Source organism: Gobio gobio (assembly GCF_949357685.1).
Source record: "Gobio gobio genome assembly, chromosome: 8".
Taxonomy (NCBI): Eukaryota; Metazoa; Chordata; class Actinopteri; order Cypriniformes; family Gobionidae; genus Gobio; species Gobio gobio.
Genome location: NC_137114.1, coordinates 34,254,166 through 34,274,568, shown reverse-complemented (window position 1 = coordinate 34,274,568; position 20,403 = coordinate 34,254,166). Strand labels below are relative to the sequence as shown.

The following is a 20,403-nucleotide window of genomic DNA, read 5'->3' as shown; positions in this document are numbered from 1 at the left end:
ACCTAAAATCTGTTGTGTAATGTTAAATATGCAAATACTTTCTGCTACCTAAGATTATATGCGATAACTATTTAATGTTCTAAACAGATGTTCAGTGCCACAGGTTTCATATGTATGCGTGTGCTAGACTAACTGGAACACTTGCATATTGTAAGACTGGAGAAACTGGAAAAACTATGTGACTCTCTGAGAAAACAAAGGAAATTAACATCGGAACTCACTCTTGTGCATTTCGTGTCCCCATCCGAGACGAACAATCACCCAAGTATTGTATAATTTACATTTCTTTACCTTCACTGCCTCTTCTCCTTCTCTCTGCTTTAAAGAGTTTGTTTGCCCATATAATCTTAAAATATTTATGTTAAGCTTATTTGGCTTGCTGTCTACTGATGAGGGGCTCGATGAAGCAGCTTCATCTCGAACTCTGATATACCCCACAGTGACTAAATGATTATGTAGGGCAAGCTACCTAAGATAAAGGTGGAGTTTGGGGAGGTGGTGGGATGCTGGAACATCTGAGACAGAGGAGAGGTAAGCAGATGTTTATACTCTGGCTGTTGATTGGAAGATTAGATTGGCTCGCTCCTCCCTAAATTATGTTTAGAACTTCGCATAATTCAGCCAAAATCTGCATGGGTTAATGTGAACAAGTACTGTACAGTATTATACATGTTTGGAATCATTTGAAATGTCTCAGTGTGGCTGGTACAAATGTTTCATTCCCACAGAAGTAAAGGTAATAAAGGTTTTAAGAGTTTCGAGATATTTTGCTTATTGTGGTGGGTGTGTCCTCTGCCAATTGGTCTTTCATGCATATTACCTCCTGCCCTCAAGGTCTGGAGACTTAATTCATGCAAATTCCCATTGTGAACTCATTACATTTGAAAGAAGTTTCTGTCTTTATCTGAGTATTTAAGGGATGTTTCAGGAGGGTCAGGGCAGGATCCTTTACTCAGGTCAGCCCGTAATGCTGAGTGTCTTCTAGACAGTCAGTGTTATGTAATTGTCATGACATAGTATGGGGCCCCGTCTAGATTATTAGTCAATCGCCTATGTCTAATGACCAAAACCAAGAATTTGTGATAAAGAGATCATAATCCGGCCAGTGCGAGACTCAAAGTGTTATTGGGATCCGGATGAACAGGTATAATTTCAACAAAGGGTTAAACAGAATAATCAAATGTGACAGAATAATCAAATGTGTAGTTAAAACTACAAATGACCAAATAACTAATTGGCATTCTAACCTAAATTTGAGATCATGATAAAATGGAGTCAGATAAAAGTATATTGGAATTAAATTACTTTGCCCCGCTGAAAAGACCGAACACGCAGAAAGCCGGAAGTCGGAAGCCGTTGTTGGGAAGATTGGGCGGGCTTTACACATATTGTTGCCCTATTGTTGGTTTGATTGCTTTTATTGTTCTCCTCATTTGTAAGTCGGTATTGATAAAAGCGTCTTCTAAATGATTAAATGTAAATGTATATTTCAAGGCAGAATATCAAATATGTAAAAGCTAAAGTAAATGTTAATTATTATAGTACTGATTTTTATATATTTATTTATTTATTTTTTGTCATGTCACTACCTTTATTCTCAGGAATATTAACTTTATCTCTGAAAAAAATAGCCTGGCTTCCATACACATTGCTCTCAACTTTGCGAGGTCTAGCAGTGTCCTTGAGCAATCGGTTTAGTGATTATTTTGAACCTTGTTCTGTTTATCTCCCCTGTGAATCTTAGATTAGTATTTTGAGTCTCTCTTCTGGTTTTGAACCTGTTTTGGATGTATTTTGGCATTAAAAAATACTGTACATCAGGTATTTTGCAGTTTTTTTCAGACACATGGATCTCACACACTCACTCTCAAACAACTCTGGGATCGCTAATATAAAAAAGCTAGATTTTCGATTTAACTTGGAAATGTCTTTTGATTGGCCTGCAGTTTTTTATCTTGCAGTTTATACAGCCTAGTGCTGTAACAGAGACAAGTGTTTTATTTCAGGACACCGATCTTTAAGAGCATCAACTAACATTACTGAATTATATAATGTTTAACACATCATTTGTGTTCTTTCAAGTAGTTACACATGTCAAAAATTTTGTTTTTGTTTGTTTTTTGGAGTCTGATAGACTCTGCCCTTTGGCTACGTGAGGAAAGCTGTGACAGTTGAGTGCATGAAATATCCAACATTTTAATATTTTTGTTATTAAAGTGCATAATCCATTTAAAGTGCACTATTTCTTGTAAAAAAAATAAATAAATAAATAAACTGAAATACAAAAAGCTCACCAGTGTTTTCAGGTTGTTTGGGTTTAATAAAACAAAGGCTAATCAGGAAACTAATTTGCCTGGAGGAATAAACAATGAATAAAATCATTTTCAAGTCAGTATTCAAACATCTTTCTCCAAGCTGCAGAACTGAAGCATGACACTTCATTCACAGTGGGATGAATACTCTGTCTCTGACAGATCACCTGCGGGAAATGATGATAATGAGAAATTAGCCTAATGCCAACTGATACTTTTGAATAACATAATAAAAATAAAAAAATGGCACATAAAATCTTACTTGTTTGGTAGTAATCATACACTTTAATCACAGCTGGCTTGAGATTCTTCACAGGAACAATCTGTTTCAATTGTAACTGGTGATTGACTGGAATATTTTTTGGAACCTGCAGGAGGATAAACATAAATCATGGAAATTATTGAAGATTTTAGACAAAATGTGAATGAATCATCATCTTATCATATGAATGTTGCTGTTCTCCCACCTCTTTCAAATACACGAGGACATGATCATCTTTAGAATCAACCCGTTCCACAAGTGATGCACTTGAAGTGCTTCGAGTTTCAAGCTGTGGAAAAAGGGATTTTTTACAAATAAATGTATGATTTGTCACATGCCCAACTGGAGAGCTATTTTCTGTAAGCAATCATGCTGTTCAACAAGAAGTGAGCAGGACAATATCAGCCATCTGCACCATCTTACAGTGGATTGACAGCGACAGTACAGTAAATCTAATGATGAATCACTTCACATAGTCAAACGCACCATTGATGTATCAGCTGTGAATCCTGATAAGAGTTTAATATCCACAATGACCATGTTAGTTCTTGCCTGTGGACCATCATATCTGGAACAAATAAATAGGAACCATCAGAGTTCATGTTGACTGAAGTAAATAACTATAACCAAAATCATGTCTTATTGCATAAAGTAATTGTTCTTACGTCACAGTGAAATTTAACAATAGGTACTGTCCAAAGGTTTTCTTGCAATCTCCCCCAATTTTAGCATCAATGCTCAATGTTTTAGCTTCAGTAGGAGTGGGAATGTTGTAGAACTGAGCCATCTGAGAGAGTCAACACAAACAAAAATAAATTAATAAACCATGTCAAAGTAGCCTGACAAGCCAGACCCACATCAAGATGTTGGGTCTGTGAACACACCATTGGCAGGACTCAATCCGAGGGGCGGGATAAACGCATTTAAATTCCCTCTGCACGTAATAGGATAGCGCTACAACCAACCAGAGCAACGAAGAAGGTGAAGCGGAGCTAGATGATGGATTAAACTTTCGCTGTATCCGGTCGGCAAACACATCTTCCTTTTTTTAAGAATGACTTCAGTCCCGTTCTTTGTGCTTTTCTCAAAGAAAAGTTTTACTCCAAGGACCAAGTCTTCCAGAGTCACGGCCAAAGCCGATTCGAAAGACTGCTGTTCGCCAGCTTCTTTGTTTACAAGTAGCATGCAGAACCGCTGCAACTCTGCCATCATTATGTTAAGCCCGCCCACCGACTCTATATACGATGTGATTGGCCTGACCAGAGTTTGGTTTTTCCAGCTCCCAAGTCAAAGTAGAGTTGCTAGACGACACTGGCTGCAAATTACATTTGCTGCCGCTAGGGTGCGTCTAGATTTCTAGGCTAATGTCAAAGCAGAATAACCACAAAACTCCAAGAGAGATAATGAGTGTGAGTAAATGAAGCTGAACGCATTGCAGACCTGCACAGACACACAGGTTGAGCCCTTCACTTCAATGCTGTATTTGGCTGGAACGTTCTGCAGCTGCTTCTCCTGGTACAGTAACTTGTTGTCCTGATTGATATCAAAGTGGTGAGTGTCTCCTGCTGACTGTACAGTCACTGTGCTGGAGCCGTCAGAGCTGAACACTTTGGTGGCATACAAAGACAGAGCCTGAAGAGCCACCACTGTGTCCTGGGAAATAAATGTGTTCAGTAATGTCCTTTTTACTCATTCACACCAGCACATTCAGCAATAATGTGTTTGATTGGAGTAGTTTGAGTAACCTGTGTGGAGGAGAATCCTCCATAAGCATTCTGCTGCTTCACAAGCCAGCTGACAATCCTGTTAGCATAGCCCAGATCAGATGTAGTGACTGAATCTGCAGTGAGAACAGCCAGCAGCACATATGAGCTGATCTCCACTGCCAGAGAATCAGAGTCATCTGCAGATGCAGACTGAGACCAGTGGAGATGAGACCCTTAAGAACAAAAGACACACGCGTAACTCAATGAGCATGACAAAAAAACAATAGTACAGTCATGAAAGACAACAGAAAGTCATCAGAAACAAACCTCTTACCGTCTGAAATAGCAACATCCTCCAGTTTCTTGAAAAGCTGATGTCGAGTGTCTGTGTCTCTAACCAGACTGAAAGTGTAGGCGAGCAGAGCAGTGATGTAAGTGTTTTTAACGTCCTCGATGATGGACCTCAAGCATGACAAACCTTTAGTGATGACAGGATCCTGTGACAAAAACAGAGAAACAGACGCTGTGAGGGTCATTTTTCTATGAGTTTATAATGCGTTTCCTGTAGATGAACTTACTGTGACTGGAGTTTCCAGTTCAAGCAATGATGCAGTAATGTAGGCCGTCATGGTCACATTATCATTCACTCCACCCTGGAATAGATGAGCAATAAAAGATAAATAAAGCAACACACTCAAACTATTATAAAAAGCTTAAACATTTGCAGGTCTTAGATTACAGGTTTTCTACATAGTTACTAGGCCATTTCTAAGTGGTTGCGATGGCGTTCTAGAGAGCGATAGAGAGATATAGATAGAAGCTGACAGACCTTCATTCTGTTGTTGAACAATCTTCCCTGTTGGATAAAACAGCCGTCTGAATCCTGTCTGCTTATTAACCAATTCTTTGCACTCTGAATAATTTGTGGATCAATGAATATGTATTTCTGTGCTTTGCCAAAGGACCTCAGCACAAAGGCAGTCAACCTGGTGGTGTGGTAATTTACACAGTGTCAATAGTTGTAGAAGTAATTTAACTCCAGTGTTACCCAAAATTGACAAAAAAAAAAAAAGAATGCAGAAAACAGACCAACTAATAATTTCCAATATTCCTTATAGATATAAGATCTAATCATTTGTACAGTCTGGCTGGGTTTATTCTTGTGAAGTAACTTTTAATATGTTCTTTTGATAAAAAAAAAAGTTCTTGCCAAGTATTCCCTTTTCCGTGACCAAATGTGCTGTATGCTCCATTTTCATGTCTGTAGTTCAGTTGTCTCTGGTATCCTGTTGATTTTCACAATGATTAAACGGTTAATTTGGGTAGATCAAATGCATCTGAATTCTACTAAACAGTCTCAGTATTTTCTTGACATGATTGATGTCTCTCACCGCTCTTCAGGAAGCCTGTGGCTCTCTCTCGGATGGCTGAGGTGAGCTGCTCCGTGTTCTCCAGATACTGCAGAATGTAAATATTGGGAGAAAGAACAGCCATGTTTTGCTCTCCACAGCCGTACGGCATCCGTAATAATCCATGAAGATTCCTCAGTGCCCGACCCAATATGTCTCCTATAAACAATACACAAATGAAACTCACTATTATTCCAAACCCAATCTCCTCATTTCTTCTTGTATATGTAAATGTTACCAATGACTGAAACAGAGGATCTGGCTGATCCCTCTATCACATCTTTAGGAAGAGCCAGAGCCACTTCCTCTGAGAGACTGTCACCTATGAACCAGACAGACAGAAACACATATCAGAGATCAGCAGAGTAACACTATAAAATTTACATTCTAATACCATCTGTGAAGTCACAATAATAATAATAATAATAATAATAATAATAATATAATCATAAGCAGGAAAAGGGGAGAAAATAACCACAATTTCAACATTTGGCACATCTGAACAACTAAACTACAGCTGTCATGAAAGGCTGACAAATTTCAGCTTTCTCAATTAAAATGTCAGAGACATAATGAGAATATTTTAGCTCCCTCTATTGGTCCTCAAATTTGGTGTGTCTTCTATGCATTGTGTACTAATTGTGTTTGTGTTTAGAAGATAAAGAGCCAATTAGTCTTTACAGACTGTAGGCCAAACATATTGATGAGTCAAAATTCTTGAAAAAGCTTCACTGCTCGGTCCCCAAAAACCTGAACAAAAGCATTATCGGCACTTATACACCAAAATATTTCCAGACTAACCATTTGGACACAGTAACCAGCTGTGTGTCTCTGTCTTTTCAGTTCCTTCCGCCTGCATCATAAAACAATCACATCAACACATCATACTGACATAAGCAGCATTAGGATCATGGGTAAATTATGTCTGAAATCTGTTTCACATGCACTGACCTGTACGAGCAAACTTTGTGTGACCGTGTCAATGCGTCCTCTCTCTGGGACGCTCACAATCTCATTGTCACACACAGTCTGGGACGCCTCTGCTTCTGCACTGACTGTAATATTCAAGACTCCTACAACACAAGACATGTACGTGAAGATACAACAGACACAAACACTGAGAAACAATGATTCAGACTGGAAAACTCACCAAGAACAGAAGGAGTGAGGATCCATTTAAAGGTTTTTCTACCGTTAGCACATAGACAGGATGAATACTGATCCTCAGAGGAGGCTTTGAGAGTGTAGTCTGAGGAAGGAGCTGGAGTCACTTTAACCTGTCAATCAACCACACATGATTAGTGGCATATTTGATATGATTTGATTAGACTGAGTCTGAAATCTCACCATGATGCACTTGGACAGATAGTTGAAGACAGTGGCCTTCAGCTCAAAGATCTCCCCACGGATGATGGAGTAAGGCAGAGAGAGCTCCAGGAAGAAGGGCTGGAAAACTGTCAGCTGAGCAGGAGGAGCCAGACCCAGACCTTCGGAGGACAGACAGAAGGCCTCCGTCTCCCAAGAGGTAATGGTATCAGGAACGGTGACAGGAACCTGAGCTGATCCAGAGTCCCTGTTGTGCAACACAGTACAGTAAAAAAATGTAGTGGAAAGGGTCTTAGTAATGTTTAGTTTTGTCTTACAAACTCTGTTTGGTATCATTGAATAAACAGTCCTTATTTCATTTACGTACCCCACTTCACTGAGTTGCCAGATCCATGTTTCTGGGAAAAAGCTACGAACTGTTTTCATAGGAGGTGATTTCCTTCTGGTTGAATCCTCAATCATGTACCTTTGCCTCTCTGAATGTGTGCAAATAAACAGTTCTCTCAACAGGTGCAATTAATTTTTTGGTGGATTTCCAGTTACATGATTTCAGGTTCCTTTTAAGGTTGGAATACACTACACAAGTTGCCAAAATTCAGTGCCAGTCTGCAGATTTGAGATTTCACAGAAAATTGTGTAGTATATAATGAGCACATTTTTTACCCTTCAGACTATGATTCCATGTTGATATTTTGAGCTGATTTCCCGGCAACAAGGTGCATGTTTGTGTAAGTTTGTTGTGATTGGATCAATTTGGTTTTATGTGATCCTCAGTCTTTCATTGTATGATTCCAAGTATTTCTCTGTAACCATTTACATAGTCATCAAGTGCATGATGCTTAGTGTTTTAAAATCTGTTCAGATTTGAAAAGTTGTGCAGTGTATTCCAGCCTTTAAACACTTCTGCAATTGTGTGTAAAAAAAAAGAAGAAAAAACACATCAAGTAACATAAAAAAAACATACTAATTGTAAAATCTCTGTGATGAGTAATTCCACTGTATAGACAAAGGGGTTGTCTCACAGGCAAATTCGTAGCCATCTTCAATCCCACATTCTGTCAGAAAGCAATTATAAAATACATGAAATGTAAAATGAGGATTTAATGTTTAAAATAAAATAAATTAAAGTCTATATTCCTTGGGTTTTTATTATTTTCATTATGTACTACTTCATCCTCTTTATAAATAACTTATCTAACCATTTTATAAGAAGTTTTTTTACCTTCAAGCTGTCATAAACATGGTCTAGCGATACAGCTCGGTGAGGTCTAACTTCTTGGCACTCTGGTGTATCCAGAGCGTTATAAGGATAACTTGATACTGACTTTACTGGCAGCAGGTTGAAGACCTTCGAAGGTAACAATTATATTCAGATTAAAAACAATCTACAGACTTCTTGTTATATTTTTCTCTAGACAAAAGTTTTCTCATTTGATAAGATATGCATCTACACCTTGTCAACATCTAGAAGTTTTCCTGACTTCAGGATCATTACACTCTGATCTACAACACTGAGGCCGCACAGTGAACCAGGCTGAGCTGAGAGCTGGAGAGTGTTTTTCTCACCAGGAACAGCTTTATCAGGAGAAAACTGCAGAGACACCTGTGAGAACAACAGAAGGATTTGTCATTTATTACCGAACCAGAATGACTGTGGTCATGCAAATGGTCATTTGTGTTCCATTTAAATTTCGGTTCACTCTAAATTGCATCAGAAGCTGACACTATGGCGGGAAACGCATTTCACAAAGATATGATGAAGCCTGATTGAATAACGCCGTTGTAAGAAAAACCGCCAATGGCATTCAAACACAAGAAATAGGGACGGGCTCACTCCCTACATAAAGCGGCACAGAGCGAAATTGCCTTAGAATCTGATTGAAAGATTGTCTACAAGAAGCCTCTCACTGTAACGATTCTACACTGACCCCATAGCATTCCGGCAAGGATATCTTCAATGGAAAAAGCTACCAAGGCCTGTGCTGCCTGTTCGGGACCAATTGAGCTCCTGGACGGCCACAGTAATTGTGACTTCTTCTTCAGAAGCTGCTTTCTAGGGACCCGAGTGAGGAGCACAATGATTCCATGTCAAAGGCGGCGTCAGACACAGAGGACTGGTCTCATAATGTTGGATTTAAATGCCACCAGGATTAGTCTAAACCTCCCCCTGTAGAAGAAGCCATCAGTGGCCACCTTTACACTTCCTCATCTCTGGGAGTCAAGTCGACAGTGCAGCACAACTGCCAACATCACTGGAAAAACCTAAACTGCGCAGCTTTGTACTGTATGGCCATCCTTCAAGTCTTCCAGGCCAAGATGCTAAAGCACTTGGACAAGCAAGGCCCTGACCCTGAGAACTTTAGAGAACTCTGCAGTGCGCTGGTCATTGGCTGCACAATGGGAAGCCTGGTCGTGTTGGACAGGCACTTGTGGCTGACCCTCACAGATCTCAAAGATTCAGAAAAAGGCAGACCTCTTGAACGCTCCAGTTAACCTAACTGGGCTCTTTGGTAACTGTCATCCTGTGTCACCCTAACCCTATTTTGTGTGCGTGAACGCCATTGGCTATTGTAAGAACAATGGGGTTATTCAATCAGGCTTCAGTATTCCTCTTTGTCAACTTCTTACGCAATGTCTATTTCCCTCATCTCAGGGAATCAAGGTTATGTTTAGTAACCAGAGACGTTTTTATACATGCCTTGTTTTTGAAACACTTTTCAACGTCGAAATTTTTGCTGTTAGCAACAACATTTTCACTGGGCAGAACACAGTATGCCAGAATATGCAGTACAGGAGCCAGATCTGAACCAACAAACAATTTGAACGACATTGTGCCACTTGCTACTCCATTTGAAGACTTCACTTCAACCTTCTCATATCCATGATGAACGATCACTCCTCTGGACAAGACCTGAAACAGACAGATGACACTCTGAAAACAAACTGACTAGTGCATCCAAATATTACTGTTAAACAAAAACATCTTTGTAATAATGTACATACTGCACATGTTCTCACCATATAGACAATGTCAGTTTTGAAGTCTTTAACAGTCTCTCCAACAAAATAATACTTGATGGTGGCTGTAAGCTCAGAGTCACACTTTAATGGTTGCTCAGTATCCTCTATAATCAATTCACTTAGTGTTGGGGTGTATGGAGTGGCAGGCTGGAAGAGCTGAACTCGTTTTTCTTCAGTAGAGAAGTAAAGCTCTTTAAAGGGTTTAAACTTAAACTCTGTATATGCACTAGCCTGTTTAACAAAGAATGTGCAGTTATTTCATGTAACAAAGACATTAAATGATCAACTGGATGGATGAGCACTGATTATCATACCATGAAGTTAACATCACTTATTGAAAGACTAGATGTATTAAGAGAGAAACTGGCTAGTCCATCACTGTCTGTAGTGAGATTTAGGAGCAGTTTTGAAGCCCACTGTTTACCCTCCAAAAGATAAACTTGTTTGTTTTGAAAAGGCGCTCCATTCAAATGTGCAAGTTTGATCTGTTCAATGGGAAAAAAAAAAAATAAGACTACATTTTTATATTTAATAACAATTAACAGACATAATTCAGACATACCTTTCCTTCCATAATTGACCCATGTTTATACATTTCAGGTAGCTCAGTAAACGTAGCTTTACCACTTTCATATGTCAGAGGTATATTTTCAGACCTCTCCATTGTGTTTTCTGGGAAAACAAATTAATAATATGGAAACACTTTACAATATGAGTGCACTAATATGCATTACTGCATGCTTAATCCTGAGTTAATGTATGACACATGAAGAACTAAGCCATTCATTAATGACTGCATCAGCAACTAATAGTCTAATACTAGATGTTGATAGGGAATTAATCCATGAGGATACATTTAATTCATAGCAATTCGCATTTGACTTCATCTTTTAATTAGTCTAAGACTCTATCAGTCACCTACGCTGTTGACATAGTTAAAGGCGCTTCCAGGTTCCAGTTCAGGCATTATTGGCCAGCTCTTGCGTCAGTCTCACATGCATGCGTTGTGGTGCCCACGTGAACAGCATCGGCCAATGGTGAGCCGGCGTTCTGATGTAGAACCCATCTTCAGGCAATATGGCGGCGCGAGTACATCGCGAGGCTCGGGGTCTCTCCAGATTCTGCAATTTTGCTGTATTTTTCTTGCTCATCTCGGGTCTGTTCGAGCAGAACAGTTGTGCCTTAACATCGTACAACCGTGGTGAGATTTTGGATATTGGTTTGCGAATTTCCGACAGTTTTATGGACAATCTTCGACTCCTTCCTGAGATCGCTAGGACACCCGAGGCTATGCACTCTACCCGGCCGGGTGGAAGTGCTCGCAGGCGGCGTCAAGATCGTAAACAAAGGCAGGGGAAGCGCGGAGGACTAAGAGCTAAGCTAAGGCTAACACCACACCGGCTCTCTTTACCCAGCATTTTCCTTGCCAATGTACGGTTGCTAGTGAACAAAATGGAGGAGATTCGACTCAACATCACACACAGCAAGAAACTTTTGAACTGTAACGTTCTAATCTTCACGGAAACCTGGTTAAACAGCGGAATACCGGACACCGCTATTGAACTAGCGGGACGCCACACGCTCCGGGCGGATAGAACATTAGATGGCTCCAGTAAGACCAGAGGTGGTGGATTGTGCATTTACATTAACAAAGCTTGGTGCACAAACTCTGCTATTGTTGGGAGTCATTGTTCAGCTAACCTTGAGTTTCTCATGGTTAAATGTAGACCGTTTTATCTACCGTGGGAGTTCACTTCCACCATTATAACTGCGGCCTTTATTCCCCCGGATGCTGATGCCAAACTTGCTATGAAAGAACTTCATGCAGCCATCAGTAAACAACAGACTGATCACCCGGAAGCTGCTTTTATTGTTGCAGGTGACTTTAATCATTCAAACTTAAAGTCAGTGCTACCCAAGTTTCACCAGCATATTTCCTGTCACACCAGAGGAAACAAAACCTTAGACCATGTTTGGCTGGAGCTTACGTTGCGACACAGGCCATCAGTGATTACAAACCCACCCACTCCACCCACTCCAGCCACTGATGTCAACTTCCTGAACGAGCTAAATTACTTTTATGCTCGCTTTGAAAGAGACAACAGAGAAACTGCCACCAAGCTCAAACCCTCAGCTTACCACCCACCAATCACACTCTCCTCCACAGATGTCTGCAAGGCACTGAGCCGGATCAGCGCGCACAAGGCTGCTGGACCAGACAACATCCCTGGACGTGTTCTCAGGGCATGTGTGGTTTTTACAGACATTTTCAACCTGTCTCTTGCCCAAGCAGCTGTACCAACATGCTTTAAACGCACTTCCATTGTGCCAGTGCCAAAACACTCTAGCCTGAGGTGCCCTAATGACTACCGCCCTGTAGCACTCACACCCATCGTTATGAAGTGCTTTGAGCGGCTGGTCCTGGAACACCTAAAAGACTCTCTACCATCCACATTGGACTCACACCAGTTTGCCTACCACAGCAATAGGAGCACAGAGGATGCAGTTTCCATGGCACTGCACTCTGTGCTCACTCATCTGGACAATAAGAACACTTACGCTGTACACGTATGCTGTTTGTTGACTTCAGCTCAGCATTCAACACTGTCATCCAAACCAAGTTAAAAGCCAAACTTGGAGACCTGGGCATCAACACCTTGTACTTGTGTAATGACAACGTCCACATCTCAGCGGACATGTCGTGGACAACCAACACCTCCAGCCTGGTCAAGAAGGCTCACCAGCGCCTTTTCTTCCTGAGGACACTGAGGAAGAATCAGCTCTCCTCGGCTATCCTGGTGAACTTCTATCGCTGCACAATAGAAAGCATCCTGACCAACTGTGTCGCAGTATGGTATGGAAGCTGCACTGTTGCGGAGCACAAGGCACTGCAGCGGGTGGTGTAAACTGCCCAGCGTGTCACAGGGACTCCACTACCTGCCATCGAGCACATCCGGAGGAAACGCTGTCTGCATCGAGCTTGCAGCATCCTTAAGGACTCCTCTCACCCAGCCCACAGACTGTTTTCTCTCCTGCCCTCCGGCATGCGTTTCAGGTGCCTCCGGACCAGGACCAGCAGACTAAAGAACAGTTTTTTCCCCAGAGCTGTCTCTTTATTGAACTCAAACCCTCGTTGATCCACTTCCCTCACATACTGCTAACTCTCCTCTCCCCCTCATATCTGCCTTCACTTGTTATTTGCACTACTGTAATGTCAATTTGCACTACCGACTGTTTATTACAGTAACAACTGTTTACTTATGCATCTTGCACTACCATACCTTAACTGGATTATGCTCATTTGCACTGCCGACTGTTATTTACAGTACCAACTGTTTACATATGCATTTTGCACCGTATTACATATTACTTCTAACTTTAATATGCAATCACTTTCCACTGCACTTTTACACTTTTTTCCGGATAGCCTCTGTCCATAATTTATTGCGCTACCTTAATCCACTGCTATATTCCTCATCTTAGCCTAACATATCATTGTATACCTTTACAGTAAAATTCTGTTTATAGTAATAGCCATCTGTATATTTATTCACTGTACATATTCACCTGTAAATTATGTTTATAGTAATAACCATCTCTATATATATATTTATATATATTCAGTACATATCCATGTCCTGCACTTATTCAACCATTGTATATCCTGCACAACCATTGTATAGACCTAAACTGCATTTCGTTGCCTTGTACCTGTACTTGTGTAATGACAATAAAGTTGAATCTAATCTAATCTAATCTAAAGGCCAATTTATACTTCTGCGTCGAGTGCACGCAGAGGGTACGGCGTACCCTACGCATAGACGCGTTGGATACGCCGTACCCTGACGCGCACCTCTCCAAAAATGTAACAACGCGTCAATTCTACGCGGACCGCAAGTGCTGTGATTGGTCTGCCAGAACCCTTCCCTCAGGTCAATAAATAAATAAAAAATCTGCGATAGGAGTGTGTGTGTGTGTGTGTGTGTGTGTGTGTGTGTGTGTGTGTGTGTGTGTGTGTGTGTGTGTGTGTGTGTGTGTGTGTGTGTGTGTGTGTGTGTGTGTGTGTGTGTGTGTGTGTGTGTGTGTGTGTGTGTGTGTGTGTGTGTGTGTGTGTGTGTGTGTGTGTGTGTGTGTGTCCAGAAATTGGATGATAGTTCCTTACGTCTGCTATAACACAATATTTTGCAGTCCAGCGATTCTTTATGGTAGTAAATAAAAACATAGATCCGCTGAGTATAGTTTATTTATTTTGTCATTAAAACCAAAGATGTTAATCAGTAATTGTATATCAAGAACAGGGACACATTAGGGTACATTTCGTGAATGAAGTCTCCGCAACAGCAATCGATTGCTCGAGCCACCGCTGCTGAAAACAGCGCCACGAGCTCCGCATGATTTCACAAACACATTCCAGCGCCAGATCACCTTATTTAACTTTACTAATCAACTAGAGATGCTTCATTTATATTAGATACAACAACTCAAGCTGCAAGAAAAGCCGCTCTCTCACTGCTGCTGATATTCCGACATGAATGTACAGATTCTCCACACGAAGCTGCTTCTTCTTCGGCTGTTGTCTTGATTACACCATCATGCCCGAGGACACTGCCTACTAGCGTCTGCATGTGTAATTGCACATTGACGCAGACAACAGCGCAGAAGTATAAATGCTCACGACGGCGTCGGCTACGCGTGTAGCCTACGGCGTACACTCGACGCAGAAGTATAAATTGGCCTTTAGAAGTGCTTCACTGTGTTTACTACGTCAAAAGCATAGGAGACGTACACAGACGAGAAGACGATTATCGTTGCTTCATAACATTAAGGTTGAACCACAGGAGTAACATGGACTATTTTAATGATGTCTTTCCTACCTTTCTGGGCCTTGAAAGTTGCAATGACATTGCTGCCTATGGATGGTTCAGAAACCTCTCGGGCCTTGAAAGTTGCAATGACATTGCTGCCTATGGATGGTTCAGAAACCTCTCGGATTTCATCCAAAATATAATTTGTGTTCCGAAGATGAATAAAGGTCTTACGGGTTTGGAACGACATTTGGGTGAGTAATTAATTAATTTTCATTTTTGGGTGAACTAACCTAGTTTTATACTAGTTAAGCATGAATTAATGCATATTAGCGCACTCATATTGTGAAGTGTTACCAATATTTATATATTTGCAAGTGGTTGTGCGATCCAAGTGTCCATGTTCTGTTCAGATCTGTCACCTGTTCCTTCTTCTGTTATATTCCCTTTTACAGTAAGATATTCTTTCAGAAACATCTCATTTTTAGAATTAAAAAAGACTGATATGTCCAAGGTAAAGGAGGCACAGCCCATATCACTTATCTGCTGGTGGAACAAAATCATTAAAAAGAGTATCTGATGAAAATGTGTTCATAAACATACAGTAACATAGTCTCATACCTCAGTGGTTTCAACTAAACATGGTGAAATCAAGTTGCGCTGAGAAAGGAATATCAATTGTTCCCGACATACTTCCAACCATGCTTTACCAGCCACTGGTTGCCCAAATGTGTAACTATGAAGTACATGTTTTGAGTTATACTTTTGAAATTGTGCGATATTATAGCATATTATACTAAAATAAAATATATGTAATAAAATAAAATAAACCTTCACTTACTTCCCGCAAAGCACTATATTCATGTTGCTATCACCAAAACGTATTTCTTTTGGAGTTTGCAAGGTAACTTCAAACTTAGGTAAAACTAGAGAATAAAGTACAGATTTTGAATGACGATTAATGCTGTAATCACTCTCAAAAACATTCTGTGATATTGTAACTTACCATATTTTTTCACTTTAAATTTATACATGATCACCTGTTCACCAATATAAGCGTTCAGTTTGTACACCCCTTCACGAGCCTCTGGGTTCAACTCATGAGAGAGCTGCAATATCCACCTTGTTGAGGAAATATTTGTCCACTGACCAATCCGGTTATCTTGACTGTCCTGTTTGATCCCAAAGAACACACAGTGCATATAGTTTAGCTATAGTCACCATGAAATCAAAAGTTTTCTTTCTTTCCACGTGGCAGTCGCTCGAAGCTGAATGTGCTTTGCCACTGTGTTTTGTGCTTTCCACGTTTCACATGTGCCCATGTCTTAGTCCTGTCAAGTCTGTCAGTCTAGGTTCTTAGTCTAGTTTTTTGTTTTGCTCACATATCTCTTCTCTGCAGTTAGTGCTGTGGTTTCTGCTCATCCCCGTGTTAACTCTAATCTCGTCTGGTTAGTTTGTGGATTATCCTCTGGCATTGCTCGCTGTACTGGACTACCCGTATCTGATCTCCACTTGCCTCTGACCTCAGTCCTGATCTGCACTGTTAAAGGGTAATTCTGTCCATCCCTGGTTATGACCATCATGCCTGTCTGACACTCTTCTCTCCCTTGCGGTCTGATTTTGCTTGCTGTATGGACTGATTCTCTGGCTCGACATAATCCTGTCTGACCATTCTTCGGATCTGCCCTTCTTCAAGTTGGCCAGGTGGCTCAACCCAGTTTTGTAATTTGAGTTTAAATAAAAGTTGATTGAGAATCGGTCAGCAAACCGCAACGATCCAATCAATTCCCAATGGACAATTTCGCCCCTACACTTGTTCGAGAAGCTTTTTCACTCAGATATACATTACAATAGGGAAGAACTATTGGTTTTGTTTTTTTTTTTCTATTTCATGCTGACTTTCACAGTAATCACTATACATAAATAACTGTAATTACAACATAAATTTGAAATGCAAATGTTGTACATGTCATGAATGGCTGTGCAAAAGCAGTTGTGCTTACCTCCAGCATGACTGCACTGTACTAAAAACAAGAGAATAAACATTAATAATGTAACAGAATGCAATACAAATTTCAAACAATCAATTGTGCAAATATATTTATTGTTTAAAGCAGGGGTGTCCAAACTGTGTCGTGCAGAGTTTAGCTCCAGCTAGCCTCAACACACCTGCCTGGAAGTTTCTAGTATAAGACCATGGCTGAATCCGAAATCGCCCCCCTAAACCTTCAATCACTATTCCTTACATTAGTCCACTAAAACACTTCACTTGAAGAAGTGAATGAAAACAAGTGAGCGAATTCAAACAGCTGTTGAGTGTACATCGGCTGTACACTCGTTATTGCAGTGCAATGTGGTATAGAATGAGTGCATTTGATAACCCCCACTATGGTTTCGGACACAATTACAAATGGCTGTCCCCTCAAATAGAGAAAGGGAACGTGACGTCAGCAGCGCAATGCATTCGTGGACTTTAGGACACAGACACTACATTGGAGAATGAGTAGTAGTGGAGGTAGACTTTAAAAGGTGTTTTATACAGTTAAAAACACATTAGAATGGTCAACGCTTGCTGTGTTATGAACTGCGTGGAAAACGTATCTCAAATGACGGGCAATTTTTCAGTTTACCAGCTTAGAAACAACACGAGAAAGTGAAAGTAAAACTCAGAAATAAACAACTTAAACAAAATGTGTTCAAAAGGTTCATTAGTTAACATGAACTAATAATGAACTGCACTTATAAAGCATTTATTTATCTTTGTTAATGTTCATTTCAACATTTACTAATACTTTATTAAAATCTTGTTAACATTAGTTAATGCACCGTGAACTAACATGAACAAACCATGAACAGCTGTATTCATATCAACTAACGTTAACAAAGATGAACAAATACAGTAACAAATGAACTGCCTTTTTTCATCAGCCTTAGCCGATGACCGATACGGGCTGCCGATATTTGGAGCCAATTACACAATTATCATGATGATAACAATTTACAATTTAAAAAAGGAACATTTATTGAACATTTATTGATTTCAGTTTGAAGACGGTGAGAGCTGCCCTGTGGATGCCTGTCTGTAAATAATGCAGGGGGAAAAATATCGTTGAACGCAGCAGCCTTGTATTGGCCGATGCCAATACACATAAAAATCACAAATATCGGCCCGATATATCGGCCGGCCGATATATCGGTCTAACACTACTCATGGTTAGTTCATGTTAGTTCATACATTAACTAATGTCAACAAATTAAACCTTATTGTAAAGTGTTACCAATGTGTCTTAATTATATCAAAATTAATTATATATATAATTTGTATTTATATATTTATTATTTATAACAGATATATTACAGATTAATATTTTCTGAACCGCTTGTATGTGTGCTCACACCATAAATAATGTATGAAACACGTCTGGAAATGCTTCATTGTTCAGCTTCTCTCAGTAGAAGGAATATTGTACTTGTTCCATTTAAGTCCAGTAAAACTTTTTAGTACTGTCGGCTAAAGCACTTTCAAATACCAATCATTTCAAAGCTGCATTACGAGCCATAATCTTGTCATCCCTTAATGCTTTAACGTTAAGGAAGCGATATGATATGTGTTGATTGAATAAATGATTCACTGGCTGAGATCAAGCTATATGTATTTATTATTATATATATCAGATACAGACTTTTTAGTTAGGCTATTAAAAAATAAACTGCAAAAGACAAACCAATGTGTGGTGCGATAGAAGGCGGCCGTATGATTTCTGATTGTATGAAATGTGATGAATATGTGCAATGTCCTGGCCTAAAATATTGTCCTGAGATTAAAATAATCTCAGGACATGAGATTAAAATCTCTTGTCCTGAGATTAAAATAAAATGTCCTGAGATTAAAATATAGTCCATTCTATATTCTATAGTCCATTCCATAATTCAGCCCTTGATTAGCTGGTTCAGGTGTGTTTAATTGGGGTTGGAGCTAAGCTTTGCACTGCAGAACAGTGGCCCTTCAGTGATTGGACACTCCTAGTTTTCTAAGTATTTGTGTATGGTAAGAGAATTACTACAAAAAAAACTGTTGCTTTTGTTTAAAGGATACAATACAAACCTTCTGATCAAAGGGTACAAATTTTTTATCCAGGGTGACAACTCTGAAATGTACTATGAAATGAGAAATGTGTAATAACATGAGATTATAAAATCACAAACTTTCCACTTGTCATTTCTGAGAAATGCCAAATTGTTTGTCTGTTGTGACCTGGACATTGCTAATGTTCTTTCATTAATTACATCCCATAAAAGCATCATTGTCATTGACAGTGTGAAACAAATTAAACCTTAGTATTTATTCACGGACCTTTAAATATCAAACATACACAACTCACCTGTTTGTCCTGGAATATAAATGGCTTTATCAGTCTGGATAAAAGTCAAAGGGTAGTAACGTCTGAACAAGACTTTTCTCTCTTCGGTCATTATGAAGTTCTTTCCCTGAAGTTCAACCTTCATTGTCTGCACTGATTCTGCTTTCACTTGAGGTGTCTGTTGGGAGACAAGTTATATTAAACCTTAACCATGAATGTTCAATTATGTGTGAATACACAAGCCTTGATGACAAACCTGAAAGTTAAAGCAGTGATGAAACTCTTCCTCAACCTTCTCCTGCAGCAGTAAAGTGTTCTGGTTACCATGAACCAGATGAATGTTCAGGACAAGGCTTTCATTGGGCTTGAGAAGACTTGTACACAGTTTGGCCTCAGATCCTGACTCGATCACTGCAGGAAACGTCACCATGAAAGATCTGTCGAGAAATATCAAAGCTCTGCGACTTTTGTATTTCAGTACAAAACACTGTGTCTTATTCAACAACGGCAAACAGTAAATGTGTGGCTCAATCCATTCGCTATATTCACAATGATCAATAAACAGTTACCATTCAAATTACTTACGGCCCTGAGGTTTGTCCATGGACAGAGAGGAAGAAGAAAGAAACTAAAAGGAGCCCTTTCCAAACACAAAGCTCGTTGAAAGCCATAATGAAGGCTGATACAGAGCACACTATGAACACAACTTTGACTGTCTTTATTTTAAAGGGCACTTACCCCAAACAAGCTATTGAGAAATTATTTGTATTAAAATTAATGATTAATTTGTTGAGATTTTGATAAACATTAGTTACATTTGTTAGTGCTTCGAGACATTGTGCAATGGTCCTTAACTCCTACTCCTGATATCATTCACAGAATAGATTGTTTAAATTCTTTAAGTTAATAAGTAAGTAGTTAGTAGGCTACCAGTTGTCATCCACAATGACGTTTCATTGATTTAGATGCAAAGCTGATACCTACATGTTTGTTTGTGAGGTATAAACAATATAAAATGTATAGCCTATAAACATATTAAGATTAGATTTCATCTGTATTTAGTTGTTAATGATATTGTTTCATCACCGCGCTTATGTAATCAGTGAAAAACCATGGTCACTGTCCTGTTGACCCTGTTTACACAGTAGCTAACTTACACCCACTTTTATGTGTGAGAGGGGCTACCGGTCATTCTGTATTA

General features: G+C 39.6%; 1 protein-coding gene across 3 annotated transcripts; it reads right to left on the bottom strand.

Annotated features, from left to right (window-relative positions):
* Nucleotides 1–1,576: 1,576 nt before the first annotated feature.
* On the bottom strand, nucleotides 1,577–19,932 carry LOC307130784 (alpha-2-macroglobulin-like). Of its 3 annotated transcripts, none has more exons than XM_079823969.1 (34): nucleotides 19,788–19,932; nucleotides 19,459–19,639; nucleotides 19,224–19,380; nucleotides 18,947–18,999; nucleotides 16,845–16,865; nucleotides 15,848–16,013; nucleotides 15,683–15,767; nucleotides 15,463–15,577; nucleotides 15,264–15,384; nucleotides 10,599–10,708; nucleotides 10,351–10,521; nucleotides 10,034–10,267; nucleotides 9,714–9,926; nucleotides 8,469–8,618; nucleotides 8,238–8,363; nucleotides 7,980–8,070; nucleotides 7,383–7,491; nucleotides 7,037–7,262; nucleotides 6,840–6,966; nucleotides 6,641–6,762; nucleotides 6,491–6,542; nucleotides 5,928–6,011; nucleotides 5,672–5,848; nucleotides 5,491–5,566; nucleotides 5,110–5,266; nucleotides 4,859–4,933; nucleotides 4,615–4,777; nucleotides 4,320–4,513; nucleotides 4,015–4,227; nucleotides 3,240–3,361; nucleotides 3,061–3,142; nucleotides 2,780–2,863; nucleotides 2,575–2,680; nucleotides 1,577–2,479 (listed from the first exon to the last, which is right to left on the bottom strand). In XM_079823969.1, the coding sequence occupies exons 1-34, from the start codon at nucleotides 19,871–19,873 to the stop codon at nucleotides 2,439–2,441; spliced, it is 4,290 nt and encodes a 1,429-aa protein (XP_079680095.1). In that variant the 5' UTR covers nucleotides 19,874–19,932; the 3' UTR covers nucleotides 1,577–2,438. The 3 variants fall into 3 exon arrangements, with proteins under 3 accessions (XP_079680095.1, XP_079680097.1, XP_079680096.1); XM_079823971.1 differs by having other exon boundaries at nucleotides 15,882–16,013; nucleotides 19,788–19,916; XM_079823970.1 differs by lacking the exon at nucleotides 18,947–18,999 and having other exon boundaries at nucleotides 19,788–19,922.
* Between the last annotated feature and the right edge of the window lie 471 nt (nucleotides 19,933–20,403).

Coding starts and splice junctions, on each gene's coding strand:
- LOC307130784 (XM_079823969.1), bottom strand. CDS start 19,873: ATGGCTTTCAACGAGCTTTGTGTTTGGAAAGGGCTCCTTTTAGTTTCT. Junction 10,522..10,598: donor GGTCAATTATGGAAGGAAAG/GTATGTCTGAAT, acceptor CCCATTGAACAG/ATCAAACTTGCACATTTGAA. Junction 5,849..5,927: donor ATCCTCTGTTTCAGTCATTG/GTAACATTTACA, acceptor TATTGTTTATAG/GAGACATATTGGGTCGGGCA.